Source organism: Oncorhynchus masou, chromosome 5 (genome assembly GCF_036934945.1).
Source record: "Oncorhynchus masou masou isolate Uvic2021 chromosome 5, UVic_Omas_1.1, whole genome shotgun sequence".
Taxonomy (NCBI): domain Eukaryota; kingdom Metazoa; phylum Chordata; class Actinopteri; order Salmoniformes; family Salmonidae; genus Oncorhynchus; species Oncorhynchus masou.
In genome coordinates, this window is record NC_088216.1 from 83,624,883 (window position 1) to 83,646,750 (window position 21,868).

At 43.4% G+C, this 21,868-nt stretch overlaps 2 protein-coding genes across 2 annotated transcripts; both read right to left on the minus strand.

Annotated features, from left to right (window-relative positions):
• Nucleotides 1-36: 36 nt before the first annotated feature.
• Nucleotides 37-17,130, minus strand: LOC135530094 (poly(rC)-binding protein 2-like). Its single transcript, XM_064958488.1, has 13 exons — nucleotides 16,960-17,130; nucleotides 15,460-15,601; nucleotides 14,355-14,411; nucleotides 14,124-14,240; nucleotides 13,662-13,793; nucleotides 12,749-12,859; nucleotides 12,533-12,558; nucleotides 11,773-11,822; nucleotides 8,808-8,833; nucleotides 6,308-6,407; nucleotides 4,270-4,325; nucleotides 3,777-3,946; nucleotides 37-1,373 (listed from the first exon to the last, which is right to left on the minus strand). The coding sequence occupies exons 2-13, from the start codon at nucleotides 15,526-15,528 to the stop codon at nucleotides 1,337-1,339; spliced, it is 951 nt and encodes a 316-aa protein (XP_064814560.1). The 5' UTR covers nucleotides 15,529-15,601; nucleotides 16,960-17,130; the 3' UTR covers nucleotides 37-1,336.
• A 296-nt stretch (nucleotides 17,131-17,426) lies between these two features.
• On the minus strand, nucleotides 17,427-19,739 carry LOC135540401 (proline-rich protein 13-like). Its single transcript, XM_064967023.1, has 4 exons — nucleotides 19,633-19,739; nucleotides 19,283-19,337; nucleotides 18,700-19,178; nucleotides 17,427-17,924 (listed from the first exon to the last, which is right to left on the minus strand). Exons 2-4 carry the CDS (start codon nucleotides 19,296-19,298, stop codon nucleotides 17,886-17,888), a joined length of 534 nt encoding a protein of 177 aa, XP_064823095.1. The 5' UTR covers nucleotides 19,299-19,337; nucleotides 19,633-19,739; the 3' UTR covers nucleotides 17,427-17,885.
• Between the last annotated feature and the right edge of the window lie 2,129 nt (nucleotides 19,740-21,868).

Sequence of the window (21,868 nt, forward strand, 5' to 3'; positions counted from 1 at the left end):
CACACACACACAATGAAGCAACACAAAGACCGAGAATTTGAAGTTTGAGCATTTCACATCTTTATTTCTGTAGTTTATTTTAACAATGTGGTGGCACCCAGGTCTACAGTCTTTCCAAAAACGTGCACAAAATATTTATTTCCTGCAAATAATAAAAAATAAATTCTGACTTCAGCAAAGAGCAGGAAACTAGTGTTAACCAATTTAAAAACACCCTTTTCTTTGTCTTAGTTTCAGCTTAATAACGATCATCCATAATATTAGTTTCAGCTTAATAACGATCATTCATAATATATCTTAGTTTCTCTCCTCACACTTAGACACACACGCCTGTCATTATTCAGGATTCGATCCCCTTTGGTAGTTAAAACAAAAATATTTCCTCCATTTAAAACAAATATTGCAACTTTTTTTTTGTGGTATTATCTTTAAAGAAAAACGAGGATCGTCCTCTCTGCTTCCTAGCCCTCGAGCAGAACCCCAACAACCTTCCGACCCCAGCAATATAGTCGGCATCCCAAATGGCACCCTCATTACGTTAATAGTGCACTACATAGGAACTAGTGTGCAATTTGGGACACATCCTGAACATGACACGGGGTAAAAGAGAAGATAGAAAAATAGGAATGACAAGGAAACAAAAAAAATGTTTAAGGTGAAATGTGTTTGTACGTGTTTTTAAAGTATTTTCCATTAATGCTAGTACTGTTAGAGATATTTGTCATACCCAAAGCACCAGTAGTGACGACAACACAAGCTCCATGTTTCCCCCTTTGGTGACAAACATTAAATCAAGGTGAGTTTCTGCAGATATTCAATGAATAAAATGACTAGAGGGGTTTAAATATGCACGGGAAAAAAACAGTCAATCTATTTTTATTTTAGAGGCTTTTATTTATTTTTTCCTTTTCATTTTTGAAGAAAAAAAAAAATCTACCTTTTACAGAATTAAACCTTCAAATTATTCTCCTCTATCTAGTCTTTTGTGACAGTGTAAAGACAGACAAGGAGAGCTTTCATTCCCCCCCAAAAAATAAAACTATCTAAGAATAAATCATTAAAACTTTCAACACGGACTCAAAAGGGACCTAAAAACCAAATTGTTTTCTTCGTAAAAACAAATGAATGCAGATAAACAAATTATTATCATTTTAAAATGGGTGGGTGGTGTGATTTTAAATGACCAAAAAAAAGAAAAAAAAAAGTTAAACTATGTTGGATAGTTGCATTGAGCACTAAAGGAGAGCTGAGTGATGGAAAGATGACTGGTAGAAGGTAAAATGTGTGGGGGGAGGGGGGGGTTAGTGCAGATCACATCTATGCAGAGCCTGTTCTATCAGTTGGTCGCCAGTCCTGTTGCTTCAGATGAGAGCCTGGAGACACACATTGAGAGATCGAAGGGGGAGAGAATAAGCCAAGCTGTGCGTTTCAAATCAGACACGATAAAACCTTTTTACAATTTAAAACTTTTACAAACTCACCGAAGGTTCTTACAGTTCACAATGCAAAACATCTACCCAATAGAAACAAACCCCCCTCTGTTGATTCAAATATCCAAATCAGCTGAGAGGATCCCGTGTCCTTGACATCACATCCAAATGCTAACAACTCATTCAACTTCTTTCCTATACTCTGAATTGTTGCTCTGAAAAGCAGCGATGAGCAGCATTTGAGCTGGCCATGCAGTAGGTCTATGGCTCGATTCAATCATTCTAAAACTACTTTAGTTACGAAGACATCAATTTCCTGAAGTCATAGAGGTCCAATGACCCAAAAATGAGGGTGATTTAAAATGAGATAACATATGATAGTCGAGGATAAACTATTGAAGTGAGCATGACACCCAGTGAGACTACTTCAACATGTTGCACTAAATATGTTCAATCAAGGATATCAGCAATATAATAAACAGTTTACAACAAATGTAACTAGCTACCACACATATTACCCAGGTATGGCAAAGTTCATATTCCGATCTTTTCCTCAGAATAAATGAAATCCAGTTTGAGATCTCAATATAAAGAGGACATGAGAGGCGTTACCTGAGCTTACAGAAAGAAGAGAAACCAACAACAAGATTTTAGTCAATAAGTCAGTCTGAGAACAGAGTGTCCATGCTGATGCAGAGTGTCATTAGATAGAAAGAACAGGGACTCGAGAGTCCTTTGGTGAAGGTGACAAAACCAAGCAGTGGAGCCACAACACATGGGGACGAGACCTCAGGCCACATTTGGGCATTTAGCTTTTTTGTGTGTGTGGCTTTTTCCATTTTATTATTATTTTTAATTTTTTTTTAAGTTAAGAAGCATGATGCACAGCCAGGTACAACGGTAGAGCAAGACCCAGTACAGACAACACTAAGCTTGATTACATCCCAAATAGCACCCTATTGCGCATAGGGCCATGGTCAAAAGTAGAGCACTATACAGGAAGTGTCATTTGGGACGTACTTCATGTCTGTAGTGGTGTTAGTAAGGGGAAAGCCTTCGCCTCTTAGACTTGGAACCCAGCTCTGGGGAGAGCTTTGGCTCAGGATTGGCTGAGTGGAGGGCCAGGAGGGGGAGGGGCTTAAGACTGAGCAGACTGGAGACACAGGGGATAGTAGGGGAGTCAGAGGGAGTGTCTGGAGGAACCAACAAGGACAGAGAGATGGAGGAAGGGGGCGCCAAACAGGAGGAAGAAGAGGAGGAGGAAGAAGCAGTAGAGGAAGTAGCAGCAGGAGAGGAGGTGGTAGTGGTGGAGAGAAGAGGAGGGCAGAGGAGGCTGGTGCTGTGGGTCTGTTCGGGGTTCGAGGAGGAGGGTTTAGAGGACTCTACGCTGTAGAAACAACAGAGACAAGGAAAAAGAGGGACAGTCGGGACGGTTACAGGAAAGGCTGGTGAGTATGAAGGGAGGGATGAGGGGTGGGGGGGGGCAGACAGTCAGGGGAGGGAGGGAGACAGACAGACAGTCAGGGGAGGGGGATGAGGGGGGGGGCAGACTGACAGTCAGGGGGGGGGGGGGGGGGGTGACAGTCTGATAGACAAGGCAAAAGGACAACTAGGCATAGCAGCCGTCAGTGAGGACACGGGAAGATGACATCAGTACAAGTCTGACTCATGTTTCTAGAGACAAGTGTGCGTATTTGAGACAGACAATGTTGCAGCCGGACTGCACAGAGTCGCTGAACTACAAATCACCTTGAATCCCAAATAGCTACTCGTTATGTGATCAAGACGAATGATTGTGTTGACTGTCTTGTTTTAAACTGATGCCCTCAAAACACACTGAAGTATTCAGCAGAGAGCCAGTACAATAACAGTACATGATATAGAGGTTGGTGTTAGGAGGCTAGGCAGTCAGTCGAACACAAACACATTGTACTGTATTACTGGGAGGCGCCCAAATGTCAACGGCCCAAGTACAGTGGTGCGGGGTGGTGGGTTGATACCAGAAAGGGCATGGTAGAATACTGGGTTACTATAGTTCTGGAGAGCTGCAGGCTTCTGTTCCAACCCAGCTCTGTGTTAGTTAGTGTTGGGCCAGATCAAAAGCCTGCTCCACCAACCAAGACCAGAAACTAAAAGTCAAGAATGTCCCAGAACCCAAAGACCACCGGTTGGAGGATTCCAGGAACCAGGAGGGACCATGCCGGAAGTCCTCCACCGGGGTAACAGTCATCCTAGGAATTTTGGGGAACGTTTCTGGAATTTTGCAACGGCCAAGTCAATCTCTCTCTCTCTCTCTCTAGGAATAACAGATTTGGTATTTGATCGAACTGTGATGTTGTGTCTGACCTGGCGTTGATGAGGTACTCTGCCAGGCTGATGGAGGCAGCAGAACCAGTTATGGTGACCGGTCTGTCTGCGGAGCCATCCACAGGGTTGGCGATCTTTATCTGGGCACCCGACATCTGACGGATCTCATTGATCTTAGAACCCTGGCGACCGATTATGCAGCCAATCAACTAGAGGGAGGGGAGGAACAGGAAATCAGTTAAGCCAATCAACTAGAGGGAGGAGAGGAACAGGAAATCAGTTAAGCCAATCAACTAGAGGGAGGGGAGGAACAGGAAATCAGTTAAGCCAATCAACTAGAGGGAGGAGAGGAACAGGAAATCAGTTAGAGGGGAGGGGCGACAGAAAATCAGTTAAGCCAATCAACTAGAAAGAGGGAGAAAACCAGGTAGTCAATTAAGCCAATCAACTAGAATGGATTTGATTGACAGTTTGAACTGTCCAACCACTTAAAAAATGGGCGGGTCAGAGTCGTCACTGTGGAAATACTTACATCATTTGGAATGGTCATCTCATGGGAGCTGGTCTGGGCAGACGCATCCATCCCTCCTAAATCAACAAGACAAAAATACAACCATGTATAAATAAACAACCAGGACCAAGAGGAAACATGGGGCTATTCATTATATTTAAACACTGTTAATGTGGTAGCATGTTCATTGAAACAAAATGTTCAAAAAAAACAGCAGGTGAAGCATTCGTCAAGGAGTTTGTTTCTATCAGGGTGACACACGAACGATGGCCTTAACAGCCAAAACATTGGTCTTTCACGCCGGTTGCCTTGTTTAAGCTCTGAACTCTAGGGGCAGTATTTCATTTTTGGATTAAAAAAACGTTACCGTTTTAAACAAGATATTTTGTCACAAAAAGATGCTCGACTATGCATATAATTGACAGCTTTGGAAAGGAAACACTCTGACGTTTCCAAAACTGCAAAGATATTATCTGTGAGTGCCACAGAACTGATGCTACAGGCGAAACCAAGATGAAACTTCAAACAGGAAATTAGCAAAATTTTTGAAGCGCTGTTTTCCAATGTCTCCTTATATGGCTGTGAATGCGACAGGAATGAGCCCACAATTTCTGCCGTTTCCCCAAGGTGTCTGCAGCATTGTGACGTATTTGTAGGCATATCATTGGAAGATTGACCATAAGAGACCACATTTACCAGGTGTCCTGCGTCGAAATTGGTGCGCAAACCTCACCTGCAAGTATTTTTCCATGGAATTTAGAGAAGAAAGCAGGCTTCCACGAATGATATATCAATGAAGAGATATGTGAAAAACACCTTGAGGATTGATTCCAAACAACGTTTGCCATGTTTCTGTCGATATTATGGAGTTAATTTGGAAAAAAGTTTGGCGTTTTGGTGACTGAATTTTCGGTTTGTTTTGGTAGCCAAAAGTGATGTACAAAACAGAACGATTTGTCCTACACAAAGAATCTTTCAGGAAAAACTGAACATTTGCTATCTAACTGAGTCTCCTCACTAGGGTAGCCTAGTGGTTAGAGCGTTGGACTAGTAACCGAAAGGTTGCAAGTTCAAATCCCCAAGCTGACAAGGTCAGGACAAATCTGTCGTTCTGCCCCTGAACAGGCAGTTAACCCACTGTTCCCAGGCAGTCATTGAAAATAAGAATTTGTTCTTAACTGACTGCCTAGTAAAATAAAGGTAGAAATTGAAAACATCCGAAGTTCTTCAAAGGTAAATGATTTTATTTGAATGCTTTTCTGGTTTTTGTGAAAATGTTGCCCGCTAAATGCTACGCTAGCTATCAATACTCTTACACAAATGCTTGATTTGCTATGGTTCAAAAGCATATTTTGAAAATCTGAGATGAGTGTTGTTAAGAAAAGGCTAAGCTTGAGAGCTAGCATATTTATTTCATTTCATTTGCAATTTTCATAAATAGTTAACGTTACGCTAATGAGCTTGAGGCTATAACTGGATACAGTTTTTTTCCGTAGCCAAACGTGAACAAAACGGAGCGATTTGTCCTACACAAATAATATTTTTTGAAAAACTGAACATTTGCTATCTAACTGACAGCCTCATTGAAGACATCTGAAGTTCTGCAAAGGTAAATGATTTTCTTTGAATGCTTTTCTTCTTTTTGTGAAAATGTTGCTGGCTGAATTCTAGACTATTAGCTATGCTAGCTATCAATACTCTTACACAAATGCTTGAAAAGCATATTTTTGAAAATCTGAGATGACAGTGTTGTTAACAAAAGTCTAAGCTTGAGAGCAAATATATTTATTTCATTTCATTTGCGATTTTCATGAATAGTTAATGTTGCGTTATGCTAATGAGCTTGAGGCTATAAATAGGATCCCGGATTACTCGTCGCATGAAGTTAATAAAACATTTTTTTTTTTTAAATGCCTTTTTTAAGCATCAAATATCTTGAGTGAAACCTAATGCTGATCTCATTTTGGTCCAAACACACCTGTTCTGAGCGCAGTGGTTTACAGAACCTTTAAAAAAAACGTTATTTCTACAAGCGATTGTATCGTCGAGTCCCTAGTACCTTGGAACCCTGTGTTGTTAGGGCCCATGGGAAAGGGGCTCTGCTGCATGGCCAGCTGGTGGAGCTTGGTGAGCTGTGGAGAGATAGAGGCAGAGGAAGACTGTGAGGGTAAGAGATGGGGCAGGGGGGGGAGAAACGAGAAAAGAAGCATGGTCAGTACAGAAACCATTTCATTCACCACAACATTCATCCAGACATGTATAATAGTAGATGAGGTCGTGCTCATTGGGTACCAAACACCTACGTGAGAATACTGTTCATTGACTACAGCTCAGCGTTCAACACCATAGTACCCTCAAAGCTCATCACTACGCTAAAGGACCCTGGGACTAAACACCTCCCTCTGCAACTGGATCCTGAACTTCCTCACATGTCCAATAAGAAATGCTAATTTACTATTGGCAAAACCTTTTTTTTTGCCAATAGTTGCAATGCATGGCATACCCTAGTGAACAAGAGCCAGTTGTCTTGACCAGTTAGCGCATTTTTATCCTCAAAACTGTTGCTCTAAAAGGGACGTTTGTTGCGTGGCTTGGGCAATCATTCTATTAATTTATACTCCGTGGTCTTTCCACTGCAACTCAGGACAACTCGGGACTCCGTTTGGAATGGTTTCTTACAGTCTTCTGGCGGATGGATAGGACAGAACGTATGTAGTATCTCTCTCTCTCCTGGGCCCCGACCAAAACCAACCAGGCATAATCAACACAGGATCACAGAGGCAGTAATACAAGGCTCTTCCTGAACTAACACCTCATTCCTAAACCCATAGTGATATGCTGAGGTGGTGAGCTGTCAATACACCAGCAAAACTGAGAGGATAGGTAGAGTAGAGATGGAGAGAGGATAGGATAGGTAGAGTAGAGATGGAGAGAGGATAGGATAGGTAGAGTAGAGATGGAGAGAGGATAGGTAGAGTAGAGTATGGAGAGAGGATAGGTAGAGTAGAGTAGAGATGGAGAGAGGATAGGTAGAGCAGAGTAGAGATTGAGAGAGGATAGGTAGAGCAGAGTAGAGATGGAGAGAGGATAGGTAGAGCAGAGATGGAGAGAGGATAGGTAGAGTAGAGTAGAGATGGAGAGAGGATAGGTAGAGCAGAGTAGAGATGGAGAGAGGATAGGTAGAGTAGAGATGGAGAGAGGATAGGTAGAGTAGAGATGGAGAGAGGATAGGTAGAGTAGAGATGGAGAGAGGATAGGTAGAGTAGAGTAGAGATGGAGAGAGGATAGGTAGAGTAGAGTAGAGATGGAGAGAGGATAGGTAGAGTAGAGATGGAGAGAGGATAGGTAGAGTAGAGATGGAGAGAGGATAGGTAGAGTAGAGATGGAGAGAGGATAGGTAGTAGAGTGGAGAGTAGAGATGGATGGAGAGGATAGGTAGAGTAGAGATGGAGGAGGATAGGTAGAGTAGAGTGGAGAGAGGATAGGAGAGTAGAGATGGAGAGGATAGGTAGAGTAGAGATGGAGAGAGGATAGGTAGAGTAGAGAGAGGATAGGTAGATGGAGAGAGGATAGGTAGAGGAGATATTTGAGGACAGAGTAGAGATGGAGAGAGGATAGGTAGAGTCAGGGAGGATAGGGAACAGAGATTGAGGACAGTAGGTAGAGTAGAGATGGAGGAGGATGGTAGATCAGGGAGGATAGGGAACATATTTGATAGACAGTGAGATGGAGGAGGACATGGTAGATCAGGGAGGATAGGGAACATATTTGAGGACAGTGAGAGTAGAGATGGAGACATGGTAGATCAGGAGATAGGAGAAGGATATAGAGTTGAGATGGAGACAGTGGTAGAGTAGAGGGAGGACATGGTAGATAGGGAGGATGGGAAGAGAGGATAGGTGAGTAGAGTAGAGATGGAGACATGGTAGATCAGGGAGGATAGGGAACATATTTGAGGACAGTGAGTAGAGGAGGACATGGTAGATCAGGGAGGATAGGGAACATATTTGAGGACAGTGAGAGTAGAGGAGGACATGGTAGATCAGGGAGGATAGGGAACATATTTGAGGACAGTGAGAGTAGAGGAGGACAATGGTAGATCAGGGATAGGATAGGTAGAGATGGATTTGAGGACAGTGAGAGTAGAGGAGGACATGGTAGATCAGGGAGGATAGGGAACATATTTGAGGACAGTGAGAGTAGAGGAGGACAATGGTAGATCAGGGAGGATAGGGAACATATTTGAGGACAGTGAGTAGAGATGGAGAGAGGATAGAGGAGGACAATGGTAGATCAGGGAGGATAGAGGAATGGAGAGAGGATATTTGAGGAGAGTGATAGGTAGACATGGAGAGAGGGATAGATCAGGGAGGAGGGAACATATTTGAGGACAGTGAGAGTAGAGATGGAGGAGGACATGGTAGATCAGGGAGGATAGGGAACATATTTGAGGACAGTGAAGTAGAGATGGAGAACATGGTAGAGTCAGGGAGGATAGGGACACAGGATAGGTAGAGTAGAGATGGAATAGGTAGAGTAGAGATGGAGACAGGACTTACGTAGAGATGGAGGTAGAGCATAGGTCCTAGAGATGGAGAGAGCGTAGGTAGAGTAGAGATGGAGACAGGACACAGAGCCTAGATGGAACAGGTGTAGAGTAGAGATGGAGACAGGATAGGTAGAATGGAACAGGATAGGTAGAGTAGAGATGGAGAGAGGATGGCAGAGTAGAGATGAGAGGATAGTAGAGATGGAAGAGGATAGGTTAGAGATGGACAGAGCATCTCAAATGGAACACTAGGTAGAGTAAATGGAAAACTTTATTAGTCACATGAGATGGAGACAGGATTACAACAGGATGGAGAAGACCTTAGTGGAAATGCTAGGTACTTACAAATGGAGAGAACAACAGTAGCAGTTGGAGAAATAAAAGTAGCAATAGGTAGATAATTAAAGGATAGTAGCAATAATTAAAGAGGTAGAGTAAAATGGAACAATAGTGAGTACTATGGACAAGGATAGGGGTAGAGATGGAGGGGATAGGTACTAGAGATGGAGAGAGTCAAGATGGAGGGACAGGAGTTAGGGAGAGAGAGAGATGGAGAGAGGATAGGTAGAGTAGAGAGGATAATAGGTACAGTAGGATGGAGAGATTAGGTAGAGTACATCTGACTAGATGCATGAAAAGAGGAGAGGATAATAGTAGAGTAGGGGGTAGATGGAGAAGGATAGGTAGAGTAGAGATGGAGACTTGGATAGGTAGAGTAGAGATGGAGACCCTCTTAATAAGATGGAGGAGGATAGGTAGAGTAACTGGAGGTGATTTCTTCTCTAGAGATGGAGACCCCAGGATAGGTTTAGAGATGGACCAGGATAGTTTGAATAAAATAAAATATATCAAACATGGAGTCCTCCAGCAAAGATGATGGAGAGGGATCCTAGAAGGTTTGGAGTCGGATAGGTAGGGATGGTGACCCCCTAGAGTAGAGGGAGACTAGGTAGGTAGAGTAGAGATGGAGAGAGATAGGTAGAGTAGAGTAGAGATGAGGTTAGGTAGAAGTAGAGATGGAGAGAGGATAGGTAGAGAGTAGAGATGGAGAGAGGATAGGTATAGAGTATGGAGACAGGGATAGGTAGAGTAGAGATGGAGACAATGCTTTCAAAAGAATGGAAGAGATGCTGTTAGAGTAAAGAGATGGAAGAGGATAGGTAGATTTGGAGACAGGATTAATGAGATGGAAAATGGTATAGTTAGATGGAGAGATTAAAGTAGAGATGGATCTGAGGATAGAGATGGAGAGAGGATAGGTACACTTACCTGAGCATAGGTAGAGTAGAGATGGAGAGAGGATAGGTAGAGTAGAGATGGACTAGAGAGTAGATGGAGGACTGGTAGGTAGAGATGGAGAGAGGATAGCGAGTAGAGATGGAGAGAGTTCTGTAGAGTAGAGATGGAAGAGTATAGGTCCCCTAGAGATGTACCTGATACCTAGAGTAGAGATGGAGAGAGGATAGAGAGTAGAGATGGACAGAGAGATTGACTGAGTGGAGAGAGGATAGGTAGAGTAGAGATGGAGATAGGTAGAGTAGAGATGGAGAGAGGATAGGTAGAGTAGAGATGGAGAGAGGATAGGTAGAGTAGAGATGGAGAGAGGATAGGTAGAGTAGAGAGATGGAGGAAGATAGAGTAGAGATGGAGAGAGGATATGTAGAGTAGAGATGGAGACAGGTCCTCTAGGAGAGATAGATGAGATACTATGGTTTCTCTCCTGGAGAGAGGACCAGTGTTAATGAGAGGATCCTCTAGAGATGGAGAGAGTACTAGGTTTCTCTCTCCTCCACCCACCAGTGATTCTGAGTGAGATCTAGCAGATAGATGGATAGGTAGAGGTTTCTGGAGAGAGGATCTCCCTCCACCCACCAGTGTTAGAGATGGAGAGAGGATAGGTCTAGCAGATAGATGTACTATGGGTTTCTCTCCCTCCACCCACCAGTGTTAGAGATGGAGAGAGGATCTAGAGTAGAGATGGAGACAGGATAGGTAGTTTAGAGATGGAGGAGGACATGGTAGATCAGGGAGGATAGGGAACATATTTGAGGACAGTGAGAGTAGAGGAGGACATGGTAGATCAGGGAGGACTGGTTTCATATTTCCACCCACCAGTGTTAGAGGAGGCATCCTAGATCAGGGAGGATAGGGAACATATTTGAGGACAGTGAGAGTCCACCCACAGGTGATCAGGGAGGATAGGGAACATCTGAGGACAGATAGCTGTAGATCAGGTTTCATATTTGAGGACAGTGAGAGTAGACCCACAGTGATCAGGGAGGACAGGCTCCTTGAGGACAGTGATAGCATGTAGATCAGGTTTCTAGGGAACATATTTGAGGACAGTCCACCCACCATGGTAGATCAGGGAGACAGGGAACATATTTGAGGACAGTGAGAGTAGAGGAGGACTCTAGGGAGGACAGGGAACAGATGAGCTGTACTCTGGACATGGTCCCTCCACCCAGGATGGGAACATATTTGAGGACAGTGAGAGTAGAGGAGGACAATGGTAGATCAGGGAGGATAGGGAACATATTTGAGGACAGTGAGAGTAGAGGAGGACAATGGTAGATCAGGGAGGATAGGTTTCTCTCAGTGACCAGGAGGACAATGGTAGATCAGGGAGGATAGGGAACATCAGTGAGTAGAGGAGGACATGGTAGATCTCTATTTGAGGACAGTGAGCATGGTAGATCAGGGAGGACAGGGAACATATTCTCTCAGTGAGAGTAGAGGAGGACATGGTAGATCAGGGACCCACAGTGTTTCAGTGACAGCTCCTCTAGATCAGGGAGGATAGCTGTTGAGGACAGTGAGAGTAGAGGAGGACATGGTACCCAGGGAGTGTTAGGGACATATTTGAGGACAGTGAGAGTAGAGGTACATGGTAGATCAGGGAGGATAGGGACACAGGAAGTGTTTCTGAAAGCTGACTAGCAGATACATCACTCTGGTCTCTCTCCTCCACCCACCAGTGCTGGGGTCCTCTAGCAGATAGCTGTTGTCCTTGAACTCTCGTCGCCTGAAACAACAACAACAACAACAACAGCGTGTTCACAGGCATTCCATCAACATCTTGACACAGACACAAGAGCCACTTCCACACACACAGAGCATCTCAAATGGAACACTACTTCAAATCAAAACTTTATTAGTCACATGTGCCTATTACAACAGGTGTAGACGACCTTAGTGAAATGCTTACTTACAAATGCTTAACCAACAACGCAGTTAAAATAAAAGTAGCAATTGGCAATAATTAAAAAGTAGCAATAATTAAAGAGTAGCAGTAAAATAACAATAGTGAGACTATACACAAGAGGGCTCCTCTGGTAGATAGTCTGTACACCAGTTAGTTGAGATAATATGTACATCTAGGTAGTTATTAAAGTGACTATGCATGTGTAAAAGAGGGGGAGAGGACAATGAAAATAGTCTGGGTGTCCATTTGACTTGATGTTGGGGGTAGACGATGTTTAGAAGCCTCTTGGACCTAGACTTGGCCCCCACCACCACCTCTGAACCCTCTTAATAAGTACAGGAGGATAACAGACCAACTGCACGGTGTTTTCTTCTCTAAGCAACCCCCCCCCAGTCCCCTTTCAAGCACCAGTAGTTTGAATAAAATAAAAATATATCCTCTAGCAGATACCTGTCCTCCAGCAAACCAGTGACAGGGGATCCTGAGATAGCTGTTTGGTTTCTCTCCCTCCACCCACCAGTGTTACTGACGGGATGGTGACCCCCTTAGGGGGAGACTGTAGGACACAGAAGAGAGAAGGAGAATGGGTTCAATTCAACAACTGCTTTCAAAAACATTTGTATAATTGAGCAAGAGATGCTATTACCAAAGAGAATGGAAGGGTAATTTCTTAATGAAGAAAATGTATATTTATGTTGAATTAAATAGATGATCTGAGTTTCTTACTCCACACCCTGTTAACTGACACAGATCTCCTCACACTCGATAATGGACTGAGGCGTCCCTGCGATAGTAATGGCCCGTTCTGTAGAGTTAGTAAGCATGTCCCCTGCCACCTGTACCTGAGCACCTGTCGACTAGAGAGGACAGAGAGAGAGGACAGAGAGAGGTTGACTGGTCTGGACTTCATTTGCTACAATGTGCAAATAGCCTTGGAGGTGAAAAGGCAAAACTATTTTGTTGAACTTACAAGAATGATACTTTCACCAGACATTGTTGTTATGTTTCTGACAGCTCCTCTAGCAGATAGATGTACTCTGGTTTCTCTCCCTCCACCCACCAGTGTTACTGACGGCTCCTCTAGCAGATAGCTGTACTCTGGTTTCTCTCCCTCCACCCACCAGTGTTTCTGACGGCTCCTCTAGCAGATAGCTGTACTCTGGTTTCTCTCTCTCCCTCCACCCACCAGTGTTACTGACGGCTCCTCTAGCAGATAGCTGTACTCTGGTTTCTCTCTCTCCCTCCACCCACCAGTGTTACTGACGGCTCCTCTAGTAGATAGCTGTACTCTGGTTTCTCTCTCTCCCTCCACCCACCGGTGTTACTGACGGCTCCTCTAGTAGATAGCTGTACTCTGGTTTCTCTCTCTCCCTCCACCCACCGGTGTTACTGGGAGAATGAATTGAATCCCTAAAGGCATCTGCTAGGCAGTGAATAGGTCCCATAAGAATTAAAACATTTAGCTATTATAATCTGTCGGTGTTTTCGTTTGCTTTAATATCTCTTTAAAATGTATTATACAAATGTATTTTATGTATGGCATTGATCATGTCCTCATTTTTAATTGAGATTCTATATATCGATTGTGTTTCAAGTGATGATCAGGGGTCAGTTGTTGGGATTCCATTCTACATCCTCCTTTATAGTCTAACTACCAACCTCTCTTATTTCTTTGATCTTGCAGCCCCCTTTGCCGATGAGGGAGCCACATTGGCTGGCTGGCACCACGATGCGTAGGGTGACCGGGGGCTTGCTAGTGGCCGTGCTGTTCGTCATAGAGCTGCTGATGTCCTGGGAGACAAAGGGGGAGAGGTTAAAAAATATATAAATAAATTGAGTACTTACTCTCTAGCTCCACTTTTAACCACAATGGTCGATGGATATGAGGTGTTCAGTCACTGAGGACAACTAGAACTTGAAATACAAAAACAAGATAGTTAAAAACAGTTTATATTAACTTCCATTTTTTTCTTAAAAAGAGCAGCTAAACACGTCTTCTCCAGTCTGTTCATCTATCCTGCACCTTGGCTGGACTGAGGAAGCAACATCATACTTCCTACAGGTGCCATAACGACAAATGAAACTGTCTGTCCGACCTAGTACAGTGTTACCGCAAGTTACCTCTTCCAGCTTTTCGATGATCATGGAGAATGCTTTGAAGATGGCGGTGGTGGGGCCTGCCAGAGTAATGATCCTCTCAGGACAGTTCCCCTCTGAGATGTTAATGCGAGCCCCGCTCTGGAAACCACAAGGAGAGGAGACGAGAAGTTAGGCAATGAGGAAACGTGACCTTCTAGCAGCAGCATATGCACAAACACAAAACGTGTGTGTGTGTGTGTGTGTGCTTCTCACCTCTTCTCTCATCTTTTTCACAGATTCACCTTTCTTGCCGATGATGCTTCCGACTTCCTAAAAGAGAACAGATGATTTTTTTTTTTTAAATCATTCAAATCAAAGTGTATTTGTCACATGTGCCTAATACAACAGGTGTCGTAGACCTCACAGTGAAATGCTGACTTACAAGCCCTTAACCAAAAATGCAGTTAAGTATAAAAAATAAAATTTAAAAAAAGGTATTTGGTAAACAATAGATAAGTAAAGTAGTGAGTCTATATACAGGGGTACCGGTACAGAGTCAATGTGGAGGCTATATACAGGTGGTACCAGTACAAAGTCAATGTGCAGGGGCACCGGTTAGTCAGGCTAATTTATTTATTTTTATTTTCCCAGGCAAGTCAGTTAAGAACAAATTTTTATTTTCAATGACGGCCTAGGAACAGTGGGTTAACTGCCTGTACCTTGTCAGCTCGGGGGTTTGAACTTGCAACCTTCTGGTTACTAGTCATTTACATTTACATTACATTTAAGTCATTTGGCAGACGCTCTTATCCAGAGCGACTTACAAATTGGTGAATTCACCTTATGACATCCAGTGGAACAGCCACTTTACAATAGTGCATCTAAATCATTTAAGGGGGGGGGGTGAGAAGGATTACTTTATCCTATCCTAGGTATTCCTTAAAGAGGTGGGGTTTCAGGTGTCTCCGGAAGGTGACTCCAACGCTCTAACCACTAGGCTACCCTGTCGCCCCAATTGAGGTAGTATGTACATGTAGGTATAGTTAAAGTGACTATGATAAGCAGAGTTGCAGCGTAAAAGAGCAGTTTGGTCATTTGAAAAGATCACAAGGACCATTAATAGGGGTGGTTTGGCAAACCATGTTTAAATGGGTAACCTGGTCTGAGAGCTGAAGACTTGTGTTTGCTCCCCAAGCTTAATGTCTAAGAGGATTTTGCTCAGTGGGCCAAAACATTCTAGTTACACCCTGCTGTTACCTGCTCTGGGAGGTCACACACAGTGCCGTGCATCAGCAATCGAAAGGTCATGGTGACATTGCCTAGCCTTTATCTCTGTGGCCTAACAGTCAAGTCACACCTTCTGTGGGCGGCCACTCACCTTGCCATGCATCAGCAATCGAATGGTGAGGGTGACATTGAGTCCTCCTTCAATCACACCGGAGTCCATAATTAGTACTGGATGGGAGAAGCTGTAGTTTAATGGGGTCAAAACTGGGGGTCTTTGGTCACAAAGATGGGATCTGGAGGTCAAACAAGAAGAGTAAGACATTTTAGAATAGTGCATAGGATGAAGAGTATGGGGCTGAGGGACAAGCAGGAGAACAATTGCGTATAGAATGTGAGATCAGTGAACAGTATGGAATAGCGGGTTTTTGGTTCTTACCCATCAGCCTTTGCACACTAACACCAAATAGCTAGCTTGCTATTGATCGCTAAAAACGTAATAGCATATTACGGTTTACAAGAGGGTTTCTTAAACTATGGGTAGGAAACACAAAGTAGGCACTGGGCATGTACTCACGCGGGGCACGAGTTACGAGAATACATCTATAAATCACGCGCCATTTATTTTTTTCCATTTGGGGCATGGGAGGACGTTACATTTTAAAATTGGGTCTAGATCTGAAATAATTGAACGACCCCCTGTTTTACAAGTAAGCTGCTGAAAAACCATCCAAATAATGCCAGATTTCTTTCAGCAACAGCAGCGTTTAGTTCTAAAACGGATTGCCATTATTATAAGAGGGGAAATAAATTAATTTGCAAATACAAGAATGTAGTCAAGTATCTTGACTCCATGGTAGTATCGTGTGGAGTTGAGATATGATTGGCAAACAAGAAATGGGGCCTTCTAGTGTGAGGCTGTTGCACGCATGATTATTTTTAGTACTATATGATTCATGCACAGTAAATTGCCTTTAGGCTAAAAGTAACAATTAACTTCGTTCGAGTGGTCATCATAGCAATGATTCATGTTCACGTGCATCTTTAAGTTCGCTAGTAACTTAGCACATTACTGGCGAGAGATACATTTCGCTAGCTAGCATGTTAGGCTAACTAACAAGCTGGTTAATAGTCCCCCCAAGAGTGAATCCCGAGCGAAACAAACAACTTTCTGTTCAAGTTCGTGAATTAATAGACAATGTGTTCGATTACTTGGCTGCATTGAATTCAATTTCACTCATAAATAGCTGCGTGCAGTTGAGCCTCACCGGCCGGCGCCCTCCCTGCTAGCTTCATGACCTAGCATAGCATACTGGGTGGCTAGCATCCGTGTGTGGAGCATGTGGAGGAGCTATATCGTTTGAATGACTGTCTATTTGACATTCACGCTAGCAATTTTTAAAAACAATACACATCGGTTTCATATTGGCTACACACACCCTAACACTGATCATTTACAAATAAACACGCGTAAATAGCAACCAAATGACTGATAAATCAGCTCGTGCTGGCTTTATTATGAGCTGCGTGCAAGTACTGCGGCCTGGCAAATCCACGTGAAGCCTGGCTGTGCGTGCTACCAGCTAGCCAGATGCGGTGTGCGTTTCTTATTTTATTGCACACGTATATATAGAGATATATTAAATGTTCTTACCTGATCCGTGTTTTGAGATGTGTTGTCGGGGGGAGGGTGGGGTAGAAGGGGAGAGGTTTGGGAGGGTAGAAACCCAGGGGAGAGTTTTAAAAGGATTCGGGGAAGAGGGAAGAGTGATAGCGTGAGATCGGGCGCTCCACTGCTTTACACAAAGACAACAGAAGTAGAAGGTCTGAACTTCCCCTTTCACCGAAACCTCCCAGAGCCACGATAAACCCGCCTATCTGGTTACAAAGAAACTGCGCACAAAGTTACAGTAGGTAATGTTAAATGTGACGTTCCAAAGCTATGCATGTTGCAATTAGCTGTTACAATGTAACAAACTACTCGATAATCTACATTGGAATTGTTACAGTATCACGTGGATACAAACGTAGCTAATATTTGTCTCTGTCAGAGCTGAAATATAAAGTCAAACCGATACATTTTGTGATGTAAATACAGTACTTCAAAAAAAATCAAATCAATCCAGTAATAAAATAAATATTTATTTGTTGTTGTTTTTTACTGGGGAAATTCCACACATCTCGCTCACTCGCTCAGCTATAGCCTATATATTATTTATAGTTGGAAATATAATCAACCATTTGAAATATTACTTATCATCCGTGTAAAGGCATAATATTATACATTATAGTGCATATCCTCATGACTGTGCACACATTCATAGGCCTACATCCCTAAAATGTTAAGACTATGGAAGGCATAATTGTGTTCATTATACATACTTTTGTTACAGTGTTAAACAATTAATATTCAAATAATTTTCCAATCAATTTTTCCCCATTCTTAATAAAAGTCGTCGCCCCCCATCCTAACACGTTCCTTTAACCTCATTGCAATTTAGGTAGAAGAAGAGGCCATTTTCCCCATTTAATTCAAGGATGTCTTTCCGACACTGTTGGATGTTGTTAGTGACATCACTCCTAGTCGCTGCTGCTGCTGCTGCTGCTGCTTGAAGAGTGCTGGAAAAACATGAACATTTAGGTCATTTAGCAGACTCTCTTACCCACAGTGACTGACAGTCAGTTCATTCAACTAGGTAAGACAACCACATAACAGTTGTAAGTTCATCAATAAAGAAGCTATCAGTGAAATCCGTGCTAGTAAATGACAAGTTGTCTCAACGACTGAATAAAGAAAGGAGGCATCACTCACACAACCCCACCAATGAAACAAGAAGAAAATAGGTGGACAGAACCTCAGAAACCCAGAAATAAAATATTGCATCAGATGTTCAATTAAGTCATGGGGATATACATTTTTAAAAGATACAGGCAGGGTGACAGCTCTACCCCATCTCAGGCAAGCCTCACTCTCTCACAACAAAACAATAACATTTTTGACAGCAGGATGAGAAATGAGATTACTCACACAAATAAACAAAAAGTTTGGTTCACACACACATGATTAGTTCTCAGGGCAAGAGCCTCGATTTCCAGTCTTCCTAGTCGTGTGATGAACAAAACTTGTGAGTATGTTAATGCAAAGCAAACAGGGCAGTAAAAATGCCTCAGAGGGGATCACACAGTGGCTTGATCCCAAATGGCACCCTATTGCACTACTTATGACCTGGGCACTATAGGGAATAGAGTGCCAATTGGGAAGCACAGAGTGAGTCATGGTACCATCAGTGGGAGGTACAGTCACCTGTCAACTGCACTCAAAATCCACAGACCCTCCCTGTTATTGATTGACACACAGACACACACAAACAAACAAACAGAGAGAGACACCCACCTTCCTGTGGCCTCCATGATGCTTCAGGTGTTTGTCGGCTTTGTGCGCCTTCTTCCCCTTCGCCTTCTTCATTTTTTTGTGTGCCTTGTGTCCAGTGACTCCCATCCCGAATCCCGCCACACCCCCAGCCATGCCGGGATGCATGCCCCCAGGGTAGACTCCACCTGGATGGACCCCACCAGGGTAGGGCCCTGGGTGAACTCCTGGGTAACCAGGTGCACCTGGTCCAGCTGGATAAGGGTGTTGTCCTCCTGGGTATTGTCCGTAAGGCATGGATCCTGGAGGCATGGCTGGATTCATACCAGGGGCCATACCGGGGGCCATACCAGGGGCCATACTGGGGGCCATACCAGGGGGATAAGCAGGGTTTGTGCCAGGTGCGTACATGGGGTTCTGGCCTTGAGGGTGTGCTGGGTTTGGACCAGAAGGGAATCCAGGGTTGTAGGCTGGGGGGAAGGCCGAGTTCTGGCCAGGGGGACCTGAACAGGATTTCATAAACGTTGTAATATATCCGACTGATAGAACTTTGGCGATAACATGAAGATAGTTATGGCATAATATAGTATTAATATATTCTACCTACCTTGGTTAGGCCACATGTTGTGTCCTGAATAGGAATATGAAAAAGTGATGATCTCCTGGAAGAAACAAAAGTACTTTAAACAAACGAATATCAGAAAGGTAAATTATATGCAACGTATTCATAGTCCAGTTATTATAGCCTATTCTAATGATACATCCACTCGATGTTGCTATCACAACCACATTCCCACATAACATGAACAGGTTCGTCCACTACAGAGCTTGGCCAATTATAGCAAAATATCGACAAGTTACTATACAATAATATAAGTCTATAATAAATACTGTCGAGTATCCTATGTAGATAACACATTTAATGCTTATCAACGATCTGCAGTTTGACTTTCATACCTGCGGTAGCTTCTTGATGTCGATCTGAGAAAGTTTCTCACGAATTCGTTGCCGTTTCTCTTCCGGATAGGGGTGTGACGAGTAGGGAAATACAATCCTCGGAATTGGCAAGCATGCCCCGCCCGTCAATAAAATGTTACGTGTGCTCTCTCACCAGTCTCTTCGATATTATTTATTGCGATGATGCGCTTGTATCGTTGGTAATGGATAGGTCATGGTAGGGAATTCAACTCAACAATACTGAATTGTAGGCTATTGCACAATTGGACATGACAGTCAAATGGATTTCAATAGGGTACTGTATGTGCGTAAAAGATGTGCTTATCATCAGACAACCCCATAACATGTCGGTGTGCAGTATGCGAACACAACTCTATGGGTCGGCCTAATGGACAGAATGCGTAAAAGTGTCGTAAAAGATGTGCTTGTTGTCAGACAAACCCATAACATAATGAACATACGTGCTAAAATAATATGCGAGAAGATAACACATGACGCGTAGACAAAGTTCAGATTCTGCAGTCTTGAAGAAATGTAGAAGATGCCATAGCGCCCAAAAATATTAGCAGTGTTTCAATCGAATTGGGGTTCTCAATGTCTAGGCTATTGCAGTGATTTGGTCCCTTTATTGTACTGTATATATTTTTAAGCGAAAGATCTCGTCAGTTGTACAACTGAATGCCTTCAACTGAAACGTGTCTTCCGCATTTAACCCAACCCCTCTGAGTCATAGAGGGTTAACTGCCTTGCTCAGGGGCAGAACGACATATTCTTACATTGTCAGCTCGGTGATTGGAGCTAGCAACCTTTCGGTTACTGGCCCAACGCTTTAACCACTAGCTAGTTTACCTGCCGCCCCTCCTCACCAAGGTAAAATGTGTTTTATATAGGATATTCGGATTTCTCTTATCTATAGCTATTGAACATGACTATGAGATGGTATATTCTGAATCAGGGTGGATGTTGAAAAATCCACACCTTTTTTTAATACTTTTTATAATAATAAGATTTCTGTTTTTTAAATCTTCAAAAGCTCCTAGACAAAGTGTGCCATAACTATGAAAATTATCAAAAGTATGTGGACACCCTTTCAAATGAGTTAGATTCAGCTATTTCAGCCACACCCATTGCTGACCGGTGTATAAAATCGCGAGAAGAGCCATGCGATCTCCATAGACAAACATTGACAGTAGAACGGCCCGTAATGAAGAGCTCAGTGACATTTAACTTGACACTGTCATAGGATGCGACCTTTCCAACAAGTCAATTTGTCAAATTTATGCTTTTTTAGAGCTGCCCCATTCATCTGTAAGTGCTGTTATTGTGAAGTAGAAATGTCTAGGAGCAACAACGGCTCAGCCACGAAGTGGTAGGCCACACAAGCTCCCAGAATGGGACCGCCGAGTGATGAAGCGCATAGCGAGTAAAATTTGTCTGTCCTCAGTTGCAACACTCACTATAGAGCTCCAAACTGCCTCTGGAAGCAACATCAGCACAAGAACTGTTCGTCGGGAGCTTCAAGATGTCACAAGCTTAAGATCACCATGCCCAATGCCAAGCATCGGCTGGAGTGGTGTAAAGCTCACCGCCATTGCACCCTGGAGCAGTGGAAACTTGTCCTCTGGAGTGATAAATCACGCTTCACCATCTGGCAGTCCGACACACAAATCTGAGTTTGACGGATGCCAGGAGAACGCTACCAGCCCGAATGCATAGTGCCAAATGTAAAGTTTGGTGGAAAAGGAATAATGGCCTGCAGCTGTTTTGTCATGGTTTGGGCTAGGCCCCTTAGTTCCTGTGAAGGGAAATCTTAATGCTACAGTATACAATGACATTCTAGACTATTCTGTGCTTCCAACTTTGGGGAAGGCCCTTTCCTGTTTACACATGACAATGCCCTTGTGCACAAAGTGAGGTCAATACAGAAATGTTTTTTTGAGATCGGTGTGAACTTGACTGTTCTGCACAGAGCCCTGACCTCAACCCCATCGAACACCCTTGGGATGAATTGGAACGCTGACTGCGAGCCAGGCCTAATCACCCAACATCAGTGCCCGACCTCACTAATGCTCTTGTGGCTGAATGGAAGCAAGTCCCTGCAGCAACGTTCCAACATCTAGTGGAAAGCCTTCCCAGAAGAGGGGAGGCTGTTATAGCAGCAACGTTCCAACATCTAGTGGAAAGCCTTCCCAGAAGAGTGTAGGCTTTTATGGCAGCAAAGGAAGGGACCAACTCA

Coding starts and splice junctions, on each gene's coding strand:
- LOC135530094 (XM_064958488.1), bottom strand. CDS start 15,528: ATGGACTCCGGTGTGATTGAAGGAGGACTCAATGTCACCCTCACCATT. Junction 12,860..13,661: donor AGATCAAAGAAATAAGAGAG/GTTGGTAGTTAG, acceptor TGTCCTCTCTAG/TCGACAGGTGCTCAGGTACA. Junction 6,408..8,807: donor TGCTCTACCTCCATCTCTAC/GTAAGTCCTGTC, acceptor TTACCCTCACAG/TCTTCCTCTGCCTCTATCTC.
- LOC135540401 (XM_064967023.1), bottom strand. Junction 17,925..18,699: donor ATCATGGAGGCCACAGGAAG/GTGGGTGTCTCT, acceptor ATGTTTTTCCAG/CACTCTTCAAGCAGCAGCAG.